The 16,521-nt window shown below is 43.5% G+C and overlaps 1 protein-coding gene across 18 annotated transcripts in view; it reads left to right on the forward strand.

The window, feature by feature from the left end:
- The window catches only part of COBL (cordon-bleu WH2 repeat protein), a 260,115-nt gene that overhangs the window by 102,632 nt on the left and 140,962 nt on the right, over positions 1-16,521 (forward strand). For 7 of the 18 annotated variants that reach the window (XM_032643490.1, XM_032643497.1, XM_032643481.1 and 4 more), the window contains exons 4-7: positions 414-642; positions 2,747-2,791; positions 7,547-7,644; positions 11,647-11,721. In XM_032643490.1, the coding sequence (XP_032499381.1) occupies positions 414-642; positions 2,747-2,791; positions 7,547-7,644; positions 11,647-11,721 (447 nt within the window). The remainder of the gene's footprint in view (positions 1-413; positions 643-2,746; positions 2,792-7,546; positions 7,645-11,646; positions 11,722-16,521) is intronic. The other 11 variants (XM_032643495.1, XM_032643483.1, XM_032643487.1 and 8 more) reach the window with 4 other exon arrangements.

Genomic DNA, 16,521 nt, shown 5'->3' on the forward strand with positions numbered 1-16,521 from the left:
GTATTTTGTCTTCTTAAGCAAAAATTTGATGGCTTGTTTTCTGAGGGTTTTTTTTTTTCCTTTAAATTGGATTGTACACAAGAATTCCAAACCACTTCCCTTTAAAAAACGTATTAGTGCCTTGCATTCAGGTCTGTTTAGAATCCTTGAAAGACAGTGTGTATATTAGATTCCAAATTGAGACCCTCCCTGCTGTCCATTTCCCCATGTTGGTAGCAGTAACAAAGGAGATTGGAAGGTAAATTCATTTTTCCAGGCATTTGCTATTCCTATTCAGTGTGCCCTTTCCCCCACGACCCACTGAATTTTGGAAGAAAGACCCGGTCCACACAAAATCATGCCCTGCTCCATTCTAGTATAAACACAGCTGTGCAAAGATGCGCTCACGGAATTCTGCCTGCCGTGTTTTCCAGAAGACGGTGCGCCTGGTGGTGAACTACCTGCGCACACAGAAGGCGGTGGTGCGCGTGAGCCCCGAGGTTCCCCTGCAGAGCATCCTCCCAGTCATCTGCGCCAAGTGCGACGTCAGCCCGGAGCACGTGGTGCTCCTCAGGGACAACGTGGCCGGTGAGGAGCTGGAGCTCTCCAAGTCCCTGAACGAGCTGGGGATAAAGGAGCTCTACGCCTGGGACAACAAGAGAGGTGAGGCCACCCAGCGTCTCAGACGCGGCGCCGCTGGCTCTCCGCGCATGCGTCGTAGCACAGAGCGATGGGGATGGGCGTTTGCAGGCCTCTCCAATTTTGTCCAAACCAGAACGGGAGTGGGCGGGAAATACAATACATGGATTGTAGTTATACCTCTTTCCCCCGGTCGTGAGTATGCTCGTTACCCCTTGTCTCCCGTGAGCTTCCATGAGATACGTAAAAAGGGGAAAGGTGAGAATACTGGAGCTTCTGCTCTAAAAGAACTTCTCAGAAGCCACGTGTGAATCGTATTCTCCTGGATTTCCTTTTCAGTTGCCGTTAAATACTCCCAGGTCTCAAACGTTGCTCCTAATCGAAACCAGTGGCAGAATGCAGTTAGCTGTTCCCTAAACCTGCCCAAATGCAGTTCAGTCCCTGGAGACAACACGTGATGCTTCCCCTCTATCCTTCTCCTCCCGTGAAGGTGGTACCAGCCTGAGATCACAGTTAGTAAGAGGCTCTGGCTTGAGTGACACCTTGAGGCCAATGTTGGTACAAACACTGTTGTGTAAGCAGAGTTCCCTGATTGACACAGGGGCTGACTTTATTTGAACAACTGTGAGACCAAAAAAAAAAAAAATATATATATATATATATATATATATATAGTTAATATTCCTTGACTTTAGAATTATTAAAATGGACTTCACAAAAGTGTCTATTTTAATGAGCTCATTTGATATCCGTTGGCTTTTATTTCACAAATATTGACCAGGTTGGGCTTTTAAAATACACACATATTCAAGTTTTCATGTTTTTCTACGGTTTTTAAAAAATTTTTCCCAATTAAAAAAATCTATATTTTCTTATTACCAAACTGTAATGGTCATAGTGGAACCTCCCCTTCCCCCAGATCTCCTCCTGAAGGTTCTGGACCCTGGGTCTCATTTGACATTCGAGAAAGGGTTTTAGCTCAGTCATGTACAAGAACATAGACTATTTATTCCTTCAAAAAAAAGTGTTCTGGCATTTGAGAGTAATGCATCTTGTGTTTTATCCGGTGTGTTTTTAAAACACAGCGAAGATGATTCTCAGCACCCGCTGCACGGGCCTGGCTGTTGCCGGTGTGTCTGTCTCATTATATCAGCCCTATTTAAATTTGGTTTCTGGGAATCTTTGGAAACAGAGCTTTCATTTGGAAAGACAGAAAAAGAGAAGGAAAGACAAAAGAAAAATTGCCCCACATTTAAGCATGTGAAGGGAAAAGTCTTCTGCAAACGAGTATTTCTGTTATGTGCTAGTCAATCGGAATATCTTGAAAGGTAGCTGTAGAATCTAATACCTGGGAAAAGCTTATGAAACTAGTCTCTGCATTAAGGAGTGGGCCCAGCAAGCCCGTGGGTGGTCTTCTGGGCACACGGGTGAGGCGGAGAGAGCAGAAACTGCCCGAAGTCTGGACCTCCCTCTTCTGACCCCGGCGCAGGGCAGGGCACGCTGTTGCACGTGGAGAAATAGCTGTCCCCCAGCCCCTGAGTCCTCCTCTGCACTGCCTCGGGCACCCTCCTGGGGACCCTCGTCCTGGGACCCCGGCAGCCTCCCCAGACAAATAAAGGAGCATCACCTGGCATGGCGAGGATGTGCCCTGCCTGTGGCCAACATCCTTTTCGTCTGGACCGTAATGTGCCATGTGGGCTGTGAAATATTTGATTATCATCCTTGCCGAACGCCTCCACCCATCCTACTGACAGTCAGACATTTGAGTAGAGAAGAGAACATTTCTGTCCGTGAGGAGCTCTCTTCTTTGCCCCTCTTGGGTTGCGCCCCCTCCCAGCTGGCAGCTGGGGAAGGGTAAAGGCCACGGGCAGGAGACGTGTTGTAGGCAGAGGCCCGCCCTGTTCTGGAATTCCTGGCGGTGGCAGCTTGAGAAAGCAGAAGGCTTTGCTGCCAGACAGCTGCGGGATTCTAGGGGATCCAGGCCAGGGCTGCAGGCCTGCTTTGCACTTGGCCTTCTCCTGCGGGGCACAGCAGCCTCAGTCCAGGCTGACACAGGGGCCAAGGCCTCGTCAGGTGCTGCCGTGGGTCAAGAAGCCTGTCTTCACTCTCTGTTGCCTGCCTTTTCCAGTTCTTCTGACCAAAACACAGTCGGAGCCTTCCCTGAGCCGCCGAGGTACAGTGAGCCCAGCGCTGCCCCGCCAGCTGCACCTTGCATGGCTCTGGGCTAGGACAATGCACGGGGTGACCTGAGGGGATGCAGGGCAGCACCTCTGGGGGCGTCTGGCCAGGCTGAACTGAGGTCGTGGCTTGGTTTCTTGACTCCCTGGTTGACTAAGAGAAGAACGTCCCTTGGGCAAGGGTTCGTTGTGTGGTTCTGATTGGTGAGCAGTGAGGGAGCTATTTGTAGAAAACGGCCCTTTATGAACACAGAACTTCAGGGCAGAGCAGAAGTGGTCCATGCAGGAGAGGCCCCGTGCCCTTCTCACCTGTGCTTACCTGCCCTCAGGGTCCATCCTGCCTGCTGCAGAATCTGGGGCAGTGTGGATTGTGAAATCTGACCTTTTCTGTCATAGACAAGTATGTAAATGACTGGTCCAAATTTTGCATTCATTTCTTATAAATTATTTTTTATATATATGTATGTATTATGTATAATACATACATACATATGCATGCACATATGTACATAGGCATGTATGCACACACATTTGTATTGGGACTTATATAAATCTTTTGGACTACACACACACACATAACACACACACACACACTCCAAGAGAGTCATTAAAATCCCAATGAGTGTTTGGATTTTATAGAAATTTCTGTCCATGTTTGGTAAAGTGTTTAACATTAGACTTTGTTTCAAAAAGAAAAATAATGCAGAAAATCTGGGCTTTGTTCTGGAGCCACAGACCAGGTGTCGTGTCTGACAGTGGTCTCCCTTCATATTCCTCACCTGTTACCTCCTCCGTCATACAGGGCAGATGGATGCTACAAAGAGAGGGACTCTCTTTTAAGAAGCACCACAGACACTTCTCCAAAGAAGACATACAGATGGCCAACAGGCACATGAAAAGATGCTCAGTATCACTAATTAGTAGAGAGATGCCAATCAAAACTATGATGAGGTATCACCTCACACCAGTCAGAATGGTCATCATTAAAAAGTCTGCAAATAAAAACAAATGCTGGAGAGGATGTGGAGAAAAGGGAACCCTCTTACGCTATTGGTGGGATTGGTGCAGCCACTATGGAGAACAGTATGGGGGGTCCTTTAAAAAGCTAAAAATAGAATTACCATATGATCCAGCAATCCCACTCCTAGGCATATATCTGGAGAAAACCCTAATTTGAGAAGATACATGCACCCCTATGTTCATAGCAGCACTATTTACAACAGCTAAGACACAGAAGCAACCTAAGTGTCCATTGACAGACGAATGGGTAAAGATGAGGTACATATATACAAAGGAATATTACTCAGCCATAAAAGAGAATGAAATAATGCCATTTGTAGGAACATGGATGGACCTAGAGATTGTCATACTAAGTGAAGTAAGTCAAAGACAAACACCATGTGATATATCACTTATATGTGGAATCTAAAAAAAAAATGATACAAATGAACTTATTTACAAAACAGAAACAGACTCACAGACGTAGAAGACAAACTCAAGGTTACCAAAGGGAAAGGGTGGAGGGGATAAATTAGGAGCTTGGGACTAACAGATACACATACTACTATATATAAAATAGATGACCTGTTGTATAGCACAGGGAACTATACTCAATATCTTGTAATAACCTATAATGGAAAAGAATCTGAAAGAGAATATATCACTCTATCTATATATCTATATCAATCTAGCTAGCTAGCTAGCTAGCTAACTGAAACTAACACAACGTTTTAAATCAGCTGTACTTCAATTAAAAAAAGAAGCACCACGAATAGATAGTTGGTTTGAGCAGAAAACTCATATATATGAAGGCTTGATCAGTTCTGAGTGGTCTGGTCTGGGGATATTGTAAGGCTGAGGGCAGCGGGGAGGGTGAATCAGAGCTCTCTTGACTGTTCTTTTACAACCCCCATGATGGGGATGGTCACTTACAAACGTGCACATTTCCCTGCGATGCAGACCCAGTTTCCCCTCTTGCATTTACAAGCTTGGTGACCCTGATCTGGCCCCTGACGGCTTGCTCCATTTCTGCATCCGGAAAAGTGGACGTTTTCAATGAGCCAGTCCTCGAGGGCCCCTGCAGCATCCTCCATCCATCCACACCCCTCAGCTCATCCGTATCACCTTCCAGATCACTCTGAAACTTCCAAACGGATGAGACACAACCTCCCCTGTGTTTTTATTCATATCTAAGTCATAGTAAATGAGAGTAAATTGAAACAAAATAAACTCCACACTCAAATTGCTATCCACTTAGAACCACGGCTTCTAGGTCTTAACTGGCATATTTTCTCCAGGCCTGGCTGCGACCCAGACGGGGCACCTTGGGGGTCTTGGCTGATGGGAACACGGTCAGGAAAACCAAGTGATCTTGCCCTGCCCTGCAGCCCATCCTTCCGCAGTGCCTGCCAGTCTCAAACCTCACAGGAGGCCCCATCAGTCCAGAATCTCCGAGCCTCACCTTTGAGATTAGACCGTCTGGTTGGGGCCCGGCTCAGAGCCGGGCAGCTGTGGGCTGTGGCCTCTCGGTCCCCTTGGGGCGGCTCTGTGCCCCGAGCCCAAGCCTCAGTCCTGGGGCTGGTGACCAGCCACTCCCCCTGTCCAGGAAGAGAAATGAGAGGCTGAATTTCTGATCCAGTCTCACCGTTGTGTGGCTGGCACAACAACCTGTGTGCCAGTGATGTATTCTCTCTCCCTCATCTCTCAGGCACTGTCATCTCCTGCACTTGCTACATCTGTGTCACATAGCAGTCAATTCTAGAAACATCAGCGGTACAAACATGCACGTTGGTGCATACTTTTGTCCACATATAGCTTTACTCTGCGGTACAGAATATTTTGCTACAGGCTCTGGGCCTAACAGAGGGTTTTGGTGCATTTAACTGTGAACCCTACGTGCACGCGTGTTTCCGGGGGGATGCATGTCTCACCACTGAAGCCGGTCCCCTCGCTGGTTTGGATGTCATGTGATGTGGGGACCGCTGATTGGCCTGGCTGGAGCCACCTGCATGAAGCTGAGAGGCCTGGTTCCTGGGACTAAAACCGGAGCCTTTGCCACTGACAGAATGCAGGGATTCAGGGGCTTGGTTTTTGCTTTATTGGGAGGACACTATTACGTTAATGCATGTCACAAAGGCTCTGACTCCCGCGTCTGCCTTCTCGAGTTGGAATATGAAATTCTTGGTTAACAGATGAGCAGTCCGCCGATATTTACCTGGTTTGGGTTGGTATCTTGGTGGCAGAGTTTGTAAGATCCAGTCCACATTTTCCACCAGTGGTTTGGCGGTCCAGCAGTTGGCAGTGGTGTGGGGAAATTAATTTTTTAGTCCTTCAGCAACACCTCAACATCTTTTCTTCTGGCCGTATCTGTGTGCCTTGGAAGACAAGAACAGGATGAGCGGATGACAAAGGCCTGGAGTGGCCTTCGGAGTGTCATGGATCAATGAATAATGGTCACAATGGTTGTGGTGGCACTGAGGGTGCCAGGCTTGGTCATCTGAGTCACCTTCAATCTGCAGATGGGGAAACTGAGGCCCAGTACGCCCACACGACGGTGTCCTTAAGCTCTACTCTGCTGGCTCTCAAGTGTGGTCCCCACAGCTTAAGCATCCCAGGGTGGGGGGTGCTTGTTGAGTGGGGAGTGCTGGGCCCCATGCCCAGAGTCTCCCATATGGGCATCTGGTGTGGCCCGAGGTCCCGGGGATGCTGCTGCCACCAGTTCTGCCTTGCCCTGGAGACCATGGCCCTTGGCTGAGTTGTCACCATCCTGACTGGCCTGGGCTTTGGTGCCCCATCTGGAATTCCAGAGCATCCATTCTAGCTCGAAAATCCCGCTGAAGAAAACTCCAGGAAATGGAGAAGATTGAGGATTTAGAAGTCAAGAATAAAAAACACAATAGAAGAAAAAACAGGTCCCCTAGAGAATGTAATGAAAAAGGAAAACATCCTGTTTGAGGTAGAGGAAGAAAAATCTGGGGACATGGGTGATGGAGGAGCTGACGTTGTTATTTCAGATGTCCCCTGGGTAAACCATCGCTGTTACTCCACGTTCTGGAAAGGAGTGGGCTCCTCAAGCCGGGAAGCTGTTGATGTAGTTTATTTAGTTTGCGTTTTTACCGCCACCCTCATAATTCTTAAAGCAGATGTTTAGCACAGATGTCGCAGTCCCGAGAGCTGTGCTGTCCGGTCTGATGGTCACAAACCAGGCATGGCCGTCAGGCACGAGGCATGTGGCCAGTGCAAGCTGAGATATGCCGTGATGTGCACAGTGCATTTTGAAGGCTTAGTACGAAAACGAATGTAAAACACCTCATTAATAATTTTATATGGATTATGGGATGGAATACTAATATTTTAGATCTATTGGGTTAAATAAAACATTATTAAAATTAATTTCACCTGGTTCTTTTTGGTGCAGCTGTTGGAAAATGCAAAATTACGTACATAGTGCCTTTATTTTTTGTTGCACAAAACTGCCCTAGAACTTCTGGATTTACTCGGGGTTTTTTTGTTTTGTTTTGTTTTTACAATACTAAAGATTATAAGAACCTTTAGAGATTTCCTAAACCCGGCTGGAGGCTTTGGGTGGCTCAGAACGCTTTGAGAGAAATAGTTGATGGTTTTGCTCTCTTATAAGAACTAAAGTTTAAGACTAGAGTAAAAAAAATCATTTGTTGATATTTTTAAAGTACTTAATCTAATGTTTCATATGCTGAAAAATAACTTAGTACTTTTTTTTTTTTTTTCCCCAGAAACCTTTAGAAAATCATCACTTGGCAACGGTGAGACAGATAAAGAGAAGAAAAAAATTCTGGGATTTTTCAAAGTTAATAAAAGAAGCGATAGTAAGGTAATTGATTCAGTATCAAATATCAGTCAAATTGACATATGATTCTGCATTCTGTACGGACAGTTTCTTGAGATGTTTGTCCTCAGCCTCTCTTGGAATTTGTCTAAATACACGTAGGAGTCCTCACTCCATCAGGGAGTAGGGTGCGTGTCGTGTCAGTATGCACAATGCCTCTCATATCCCACACTTGGTTCCTAAAACAGTGGTCTTGGGTGATGGTGTTTAATTCACCAGCAGAACACAAAGCTGTGCACCCTCTCTGCTGGTACCTGCACAGTCCTGGAAGGAGGTTGAAGCTCAGTAAACAACCTCCGGATGGATGGATAAGTGACTGCATGGTACGGTTAAGTTTATATAAATACCGAATATCCCGACAAATGAACCAAATCTTCAGAACTTGTACAACCTGGTGCAGCCTCAAGGAGCTGCCCAGGGGCCGCTTTGTGGAGAAGAACATGAGTTGTTGAGCGGGTCCATTTGCCAGTAAATTTTAGATGTTCCCTGCTCCTCCCCATATGATTTGGGAACATGCTGAATAAGTTAATTTTATTGATCTGGTTGTTCATAGTTAATAAATCCTAAAACCGTAATTTGGGTACAGTGCTATAAAGTCGTAGTACAGAGAGTACAAATGAACACATTTAAAATCATCTTTGAAACTCTCAAGCTATACATGCCTTCTAACTACCAAGAAAGGAAAATGCTTGTGATCGCTATTGTGTTGGTTTAAAAAGGTTTATTTTGCTGGGTCAAGTATTTTCTCTTAACTAGTAGATGGCACTAAAAAAGACAGAACCATTGTGGGGAACGTTAGTCTTTAATCCGCCAGCTGGGTTTGGAAGCGTCCGCCGTCCATGGAGCGGTAGAAGAAGCGTGAGTAGGGTGGACGCACGTTGGTCCAGAGCCCTCTCTGCCCATCGCGTGGCCCTTGCATCTGTGCACCAGCCTGCACGTGTCCTGGCCTTCCGGAGCCCATGGGGTCAGAATTACCATCCACCCCATGTTCCTGATGAGGACGCTGGGGCCCAAAGAAATAACCTTGCTCAGGGTCCTGGGGTTAGATCCCACGTCAGCTTGCGGTTCGGAGGTGAGAGGTCAGTAAGCACGCTGGGTGGAAGCTGGCAGCCCAGAGAGAAGTCGCCACCTGAACTAGTGAGGGGTCCCTGTCCTCAGGAGTTTCTGCCAAACGCCAGTGCATTGCTGTTGACCGCCTGATGCTTTGATTGTGGATTCCTGATTCTCTGTCTTATTACTGATTGTGTGTGTTTCCCCCTGCTTCCATGTGTCCTTTGAAAATCTCTGCTCCGTGTGTGTCTCTACTTAAGATCTTCTGTGCCCTCACCCCACCATCCTGCCCCCCTCCTCTTCCCTCCTCCCCCATCCTTTCCTTTCCTGCCAGAATTACTTGAAATTACAGATTCAGTTTCACATTTGAATTTCCCTTCACTCTATTAATGTTGGGTTTCTGGTTCCTGTCATCTTTTAAAAAATATTTTATTGAAGTATAGTTGATTTACAGTGTTGTGCTAATTTCTGCTGTACAGCAAAGTGACTCAGTTATATATACATATATTCTGTTTCATATTCTCTTCCATTATGGTTTATCACAGGATATTGAATATAGTTCCCTGTGCTGTACAGTAGGACCTTGTTATTTATCCATCCTATATAATATAGTTTGCATCTGCTAATCCCAAACTCCCACTGCATCCTTCCCTCACCCCTTGGCAACCACAAGTCTGTTCTCTATGTCTGTGAGTCTGTTTCTGTTTCATAGATAGGTTGGTTTGTAACATACTTTAGATGCCACGTATAAGCGATATCGTATGATATTTGTCTCTGTCTGACTTACTTCACTTAGTATGGTCATCTCTAGGTCCATCCATGTTGCTGCAAATGGCATGCTTTTATCCTCTCTGATGGCTGGGTAATATGGTTCCTGACATTTGAGGTCAGTTTGCTGGGACTGCAGGCACCGCTGGCCTCTTTGGTTCTCACTATTCTAATTCACAGAAAATCTACCCTTTCCTCACACCAAGACCTCAAGAGCCCTTCTTCTTGTATCTTCCTGCTTTTGAGACATGAAACTGCCAGCGAAATCAGTAGGAAATCTAGAAATGCCTTTGTTTCAAGCAGAATAAGAGCCGAGTGCATGTGATGGTTTGGCAGTGTTTTCCATGAGAGTCTGAAACACCTGTGAAAATGCCACAGATGGTGAGGAAGCCTGGTCTGTGGGTCCCAGGGGCTTTCCCTCCGCCCTACCCCATCTTTCTTCGGTCTTAGACTGGCTAGAAGTGTTTTTCCTTTCTCATACACCTCATCTTTCCCTCTCATTTATTTTATTTTATTTTGCCCTCAACTGCCCTTATACAGTCGTAACCTTACTGGATTATTTGTTGTTTTGGCATTCACCTTTTCCTTCCTTGTTTCTCTCTGTTTTTATTGTTTGAGGTGCTGTGCTAAATGCACCCTCCTTTAATCTTCTATAAACCCGGTGAGAGAGGCATTATCAACCCCATTTTACACACATTCTGCACATTCTGAGCAAATCCCAGGGCTAATGTTGCCAGAATTCGGACCCGCCTGTCTTTCCAGAGCCGTGGCTCTCACCGTCCACACACTGTACAGTGCCTGGCAAGCCTGGGTCTCAGGTTTTCTTCATTAATGGCAGGAGGGTTTGGAGTAAATTATTTCTTTTATTTTTAAAATTTTTATAAATTTATTTATTTGTTTTTGGCTGCGTTGGGTCTTTGTTGCTGCGTGCAGGCTTTCTCCAGTTGCGGTGAACGGGGGCTACTCTTCGTTGTGGTGCGCGGGCTTCTCACTGTGGTGGCTTCTCTTGTTGCGGAGCACAGGCTCTAGGCGCGCGGGCTTCAGTAGTTGTGACACGCAGACTCAGTAGTTGTGGCTCGCGGGCTTAGTTGCTCCGTGGCATGTGGGATCATCCCAGACCAGGGCTCGAACCCATGTCCCCTGCATTGGTAGGTGGATTCCTTCCCTGGCAGACCACCAGGGAAGTCCTGAGTCAATCATTTTTTAAATGATTTCTAAAGCCCTGTGATGCCAGATAGTCTACACATGTCTGAGAGCAAAATACTAAGAACGGAGACATTTAAAGTTAAAGTGAGTCTTTATTATCTACTTAAAGGAAAAAACATGCATATGTGTGTGTAAAATCTCAATAGAGAATACGCTTAAAAAGATATCATTTTGGCTGAAGTCAATGAGGGAAAGTATCCTTCCTTGTTTTAAAACTTTGGAATTTTAATGCTCTTTCAACGTGATAACTTTGTTTCATTTTGACATTATTTATTCTCCTAACCAAGTAGTTCTGAAAATACCTTAGAATCACCTTAAGATCTAGTGTAACAATTGGATTCTTGGGTCACATCCCCAAAGATCCTCATTTGAGAGGGCAGGGTGTGGCCCAGAGCTGTATTTTCCAGGGCACCTGGTGGTTCTCTGTCTGGAGGTCACCACACCATCAAGGGAAACCTTCTTTTAAACCATGAAGTGAGATGTCATTATTGTTCACCTTTTATGGATAGGGAGTGAGGTACTTGGTGAGTTATTTTGACCTGTATCCAGTCGATCAGCAGTGCAGTGGTAAACTGAATTTAAAAGTAGAAATCCTCAAAACCTACTGAATTAATTGGTTTTCGGAGCTAATTGATCAGCTCAGACCCCCTGCTGTTTTCATATTGCATCTCTTCTAAGCAAAAGAGATGCTCTGGGGAAAAAGACAAAATGGAAACTCACACTCCATGAGTCATGAATTTCAAAACTGTGGTTGTCAGATCTGTGAGCACTGCTTAGGGACTATCTTAGAACAGCTTTCAGGTTCCTAAGAATCATGGCCGCGGATTACAGCTGTTTACGTAGACGCTGCTGCCCTGAGGGACGGCCAGGCTGGCGTGGTTTGCCTTAATAATTGCTAAGGACAACTGTTCTGTGTGATGCTGCTGTCACCTGCAGATGACGGGGGTCCTGCTTCTATTCCAGGCAGAGCAACTCAGGCAGCCGGGGGCAGACAGCGATGAGGATGCCTCCAAGTCCGCACTGGGAAGGGGCTCGAACGTGAGTACTAACACCGCAGGGGCTTCGTGCTAACCTCGTGGGGCTTCTGGCAGCTTTGCACCACCTTCGGGGAAATGAAATTCTAGATTAGTTTAGTTGTTTTTTGTTTTGTGGGTTTTTATAAACTAGATAGTTGCACAAAGCGTCACGGGGCTTCTTTTTTAGTTGCCCGTGGTACATTCAGAAGATGAGGAATGTGTTACTTTCCGAATGTGTTAGTTTCCAGTTCTCCAGCCCCAGCCGGCGTGATCGGGAGGGCCCTTCATTAGAGTAACTGAGTTACACCGTCTGAAACCACTTCCCTGAATTCTCAGGAGCAGCTGATGGTTTTGGAGCCACACAGCCTGTTTCCTAAATTCTGCAGCCATACGTTGAAAGAATTTTTTAAAACTTTCTGTGCCCTCGCATTTCAAAGTTGGCATACAAAAAGCTTCTTCATAATTTTAAATACTTGAAGGAAACTATTTCATAGCATCTTATAAATATTGACATTTTAAATGTATCTAATAAAGTTTGATACGATCACTTTAAAAATCACATAGATACATAGACAAACCACAGAGACAAACTCTTCTATAACAATAAAACATTTTGCATTATTATTCTTTTTTCTTGATTTCACATTTCTGTACTGGTCCCATGTAAAATTGTATTCTATTCAATATATATTTTGTTTTTAAAAGTCTGTTTTAAATAGTTGAAATGAAATGTGATACAAAACAAGAATATCTATCTAAATTAGATTTTTAAATTTCATGTGATCATAAAACTGTGGGTAGGAAAATACTCTTCTAGATTGAGTTCTTATTACAATTGCAAATAAATATAAACAATATAAATATATTAACAACTGCTGATATATAATTGTTGAGCGTGAAAAGGAAACCTTTCTTGAAAAGATATCTTTTAATAAGATGAAAGGTAATTTTTAAATTTATTCCATATGCCCATTAATGAACATAATTTATGGATAAAACCAGAAAAGCTTCAACATTAGTTGTGTGACTCTTTCTGTTTTTATTGGTTTAAACCCTGAGGAAATATTTTACATAAATAAGTACAAGAGGATGAAAAAAGTTCCTGCTGTAACAGTGCCTTTCAATTCTTTGAAGTCCTTCTGGTCAATCACACAGTGACCTATTATCAAATATTATTTTGATTGATCTTTTATCTGTACCTGACTAGGTTCTCGTTTAATTGGTCAATAGCCAAGATTTGGAAGCCATTTGACTTGCCAGGGGGGTTGTTACTCAATCACACGAAAGTTATTGACTTCTGGGAGGTATAAGAAAAGCACTTTATCAAGATTTCTCAGATAATAATTGCACTCATTACTCAGAGGCACGTTCTCTTTTTTTAGAATAATGTTTGAAGACATCTCTCCCAAAGGAACAAACACAGTAGAAATCAAATAATATATGTAGTGAAAAAAAATTTTTATTCATAAAGTATAATATACATATAAAGAAGTATTATCATTAAGTGTGATATAGTTTCTGAGATTGTATAAATTGTTTCTAGATACTTAAAGTAAATCAAAATGAGCAATTTGACATCATAACTCTTCATTCATGTTATATTTTTCAGAAGTCTCAAGTTAGAATTACATGTGTCCCAGCTACTGATTTTACTAACATGTTTATCTGAGCTAAGGGATAACAAAGCTGACCATTTTTAAAAATTGAGGTATAATCAACATACAACATTATATTAGTTTTAGACATACAGCATAATGATTTGATGTATGTATATATTGCAAAAGGATTACCACAATTAAGTTTAGTTAACATCCATCCACCCAAAAAAAAAAAAAATTGTGACTGTGTGTGCTGATGGATGTCACAGGCACTTTCTAAACCTAATATATCGTCAGTAAGTTTTGAGGAAAATGACATATTGTCAGTTTTCACTGAGGAAATTGACATATTGTCAGTTTTCACTCACTTTTGCCAAAATAGTGTTTTTTAGTGAATGTTAAAAATCTCATCCCAAACTTTAAGTCTATTTTTGTCAGGATCTTAGGTTTATAGATTTAGCCCATTCGATTTATGGAGAATGTCTGCCATATAAATTAATTAGCAAAATGGGCCCTTATTGTCCAATCAAAAAGCCAAATCACATTTACTTTTGGTTAAAAAAAAAAGTCAAGTCATATTTTTAATTTGAGTAAGTGTGTTAATATGTATCCTCCTGACAATTATCAATCTCAGTTCTGAATCTAAAGGTAGCAACTATGGATTCTCAGTTTCTCATCCATCACTTTAAAAACATAGGCGTTTAATGCCCTGGACTTGACGCTGTTTTTCCCTTTTGACTCCCATATTTTAATGCTCTTTGAAAATCAGCTCTCAACTTTCCTGACAACCAAATCTTGCTGGTTTCCAATAAGAAGGATTTAACTCGTGGTGGGAACTCAGGCCGGGCTGGAGCCTGGGGTGACCGCAGCTCGTCCATAGAAACGCATGTGACCAGTGTTCTCATCTGACCCCAAATTAACCTGAGTACAATTACATAATGAGAAGGTCTCTTCTTCAGCTGTATAATCGTCAGCAAGTCTTTCCTTACCGTAACCACATCAGCAATGCTGCTTCTTTGCTATAAAACAGACTTAAATCCACTGAGAATGGTTTAAAATGTCCGCCGACTCAATTAGTCTGTAAGGCTTATCTTTTGTCAGCCTCAATTTTGGCCACAGATTGTTGGAAAGTGTCTTCTAATATTTCACACACTCTGCCAGCAAACTTTGTGTCTGAGTAGAGGATCTGTTCAACTACCCTGAAGGGCTTGACCCCTCACGCCTCTTTGGTTATTACAACATGCCAGGAGTTATTACTTTTTCTACAGCAATGGATGGTAGCATAAGTTTTGCAGTGGGCATTGCTAATTTGTGTGAGATTTTTTTCTTACAAATGCAGCCTAAGAACACATTCATGACGTGATTGATAGATAGATAGATAGATAGGTAAACCTAGGCCAAAAGTCCATAGGAAACATCCAAAGCATTTATGAGGAAAATCATAAAATTCTACAAATACACACAAAAGTAGAGTTGTGCAAATGGAAAGACGGCCCATATTCTTAGACATGAAGACTCCGCATCATTATGTCATCAGGTTTGTTGTAGAGCTAAGTGAACTGATTACACAGAGCAGTTTAAGGGAAGCAGGAAAATCATTGAATACAGATATGGAGTGGTCTCTAGGAGGTTTGTTTGTTTTTTTCATTTTTTAAAATCACGTGTGACTTTTACTAGAAATCAAAGTCAATCAAGGAATCTGCAGTGTGGTAGGTTAACTGTTCACCTGGAAATAAGAGTTTACTGGGTTTGAAGGCCTAGGGCAGGATAGCACTTAATAAAATAATGCTGGCCAAAGAGGACGATGCCCACAGCTGCCACTACCTGCCTGCCTGTGCCAGGCCCGTGCTTAGTTAAATTATCTCATTTCATCCTCCCCACATCCCTGTAAAGTAGGTGCCGCCTTCCTTACACGGATGCAGAAATTCCCAGCTTCCCGAGGCCAAGTGGCTGGTCAAATCCGTTGATGTCTGCTTATGTTTCCCAGTGTTTTATGTTCATGTTTATATTTCTTCATGTCTGTGACGTCTGATCTATGTTTGAGATTATGCTTTCTTTTTATCAAGCAAGTTGGTGACATAACATTTCTTAAGAGCGCTGCTCCTGTTTTTATAAATTCCCCCAAGCCCTTGACTCCTAGCTGAGGGCAGGCGTCTGCCCTTGAGGTGTAAAGCTGAGCTTTTATTCCCAGGCAGCAGAGGGGGCCTCTCTGTCTCCCCTTTCTTCATCTGTATGACGGGCATAACGCCATCCACCCTGCAGCACCCTTGTAAGGATTAGCAATTATAGAGCTCGGCTAATAACTTAAGGAAGCATTCTGAAATGGTGAGTAAACTGGATCAGAGCTTCATTAGAAACTTTCCAGATAGTATTGTTATTTTTCCTTGAGAAAATGCAACTAGTTTCTTATATTTGTAACCTGAAGAGTCGGAAGAGAATAGATCCGCATTTAAAAAAAAAATTATCCTAAGGTATGTAGGTAGTCAGATAGTAGTCAGATCTTTCCTGGAAAGATTAATGTTACGTAAACTAACGTTTAGTCTATTCCAAGATACATTTTCATTTTCTTAATCAAAGGACCCTTGAATCAGAGTGAATATAATCACCTCACGAATAATTTCAAGCAGTTTTCCTGGAGTTTGGCATTTTCCGGGAAACTGTCCCTTCTCTGAGTATGCGTGACATCCTACAGATCTGGACCCTGAGACGCACGGAGGGAACGTGGTCAGGGTCCACAGGATGTGATTAGCGGTGAGGTGGGAATGGTCCTCAGGCCTCAGTCTCCATCCTCTGCTCTTTTCCTAAGACACGAAGACAGCAGTATGAACTCTGCACCAGATGCACCAAGACACCTGAGCTCATTTGTAATCCAGCACACAGAAATGCCACACGCGCAGAATACGGTAGCATCTGGTAAGGTGGTCAGTAATGCTCTGGTGTAGGAAGAGGAGGACCCGAGTTCTTAATCTGCTTCTGGTATTAACTCTGGGATTTTGGGCAAATTGTAAAACGAACTGTAGTGACTGACCTTTTACAGGCCCCTGGCCTTCATTTAAATGCTATAAATTTGACCAATCTAAAAATGTATCAATGTGAGCCATACCAGATACCATTGTGTTGCTTATTACCATTGTTCTAGAATCTTCTGGTGAATGATATTTAAAAAGCATTGCCTCAATTTAAAAAAATCATCTGGGGCCATGTTTCCCCTGTTCAGGCAGTTA

Source organism: Phocoena sinus, chromosome 9 (genome assembly GCF_008692025.1).
Source record: "Phocoena sinus isolate mPhoSin1 chromosome 9, mPhoSin1.pri, whole genome shotgun sequence".
In the NCBI taxonomy this organism is placed as follows: Eukaryota; Metazoa; Chordata; class Mammalia; order Artiodactyla; family Phocoenidae; genus Phocoena; species Phocoena sinus.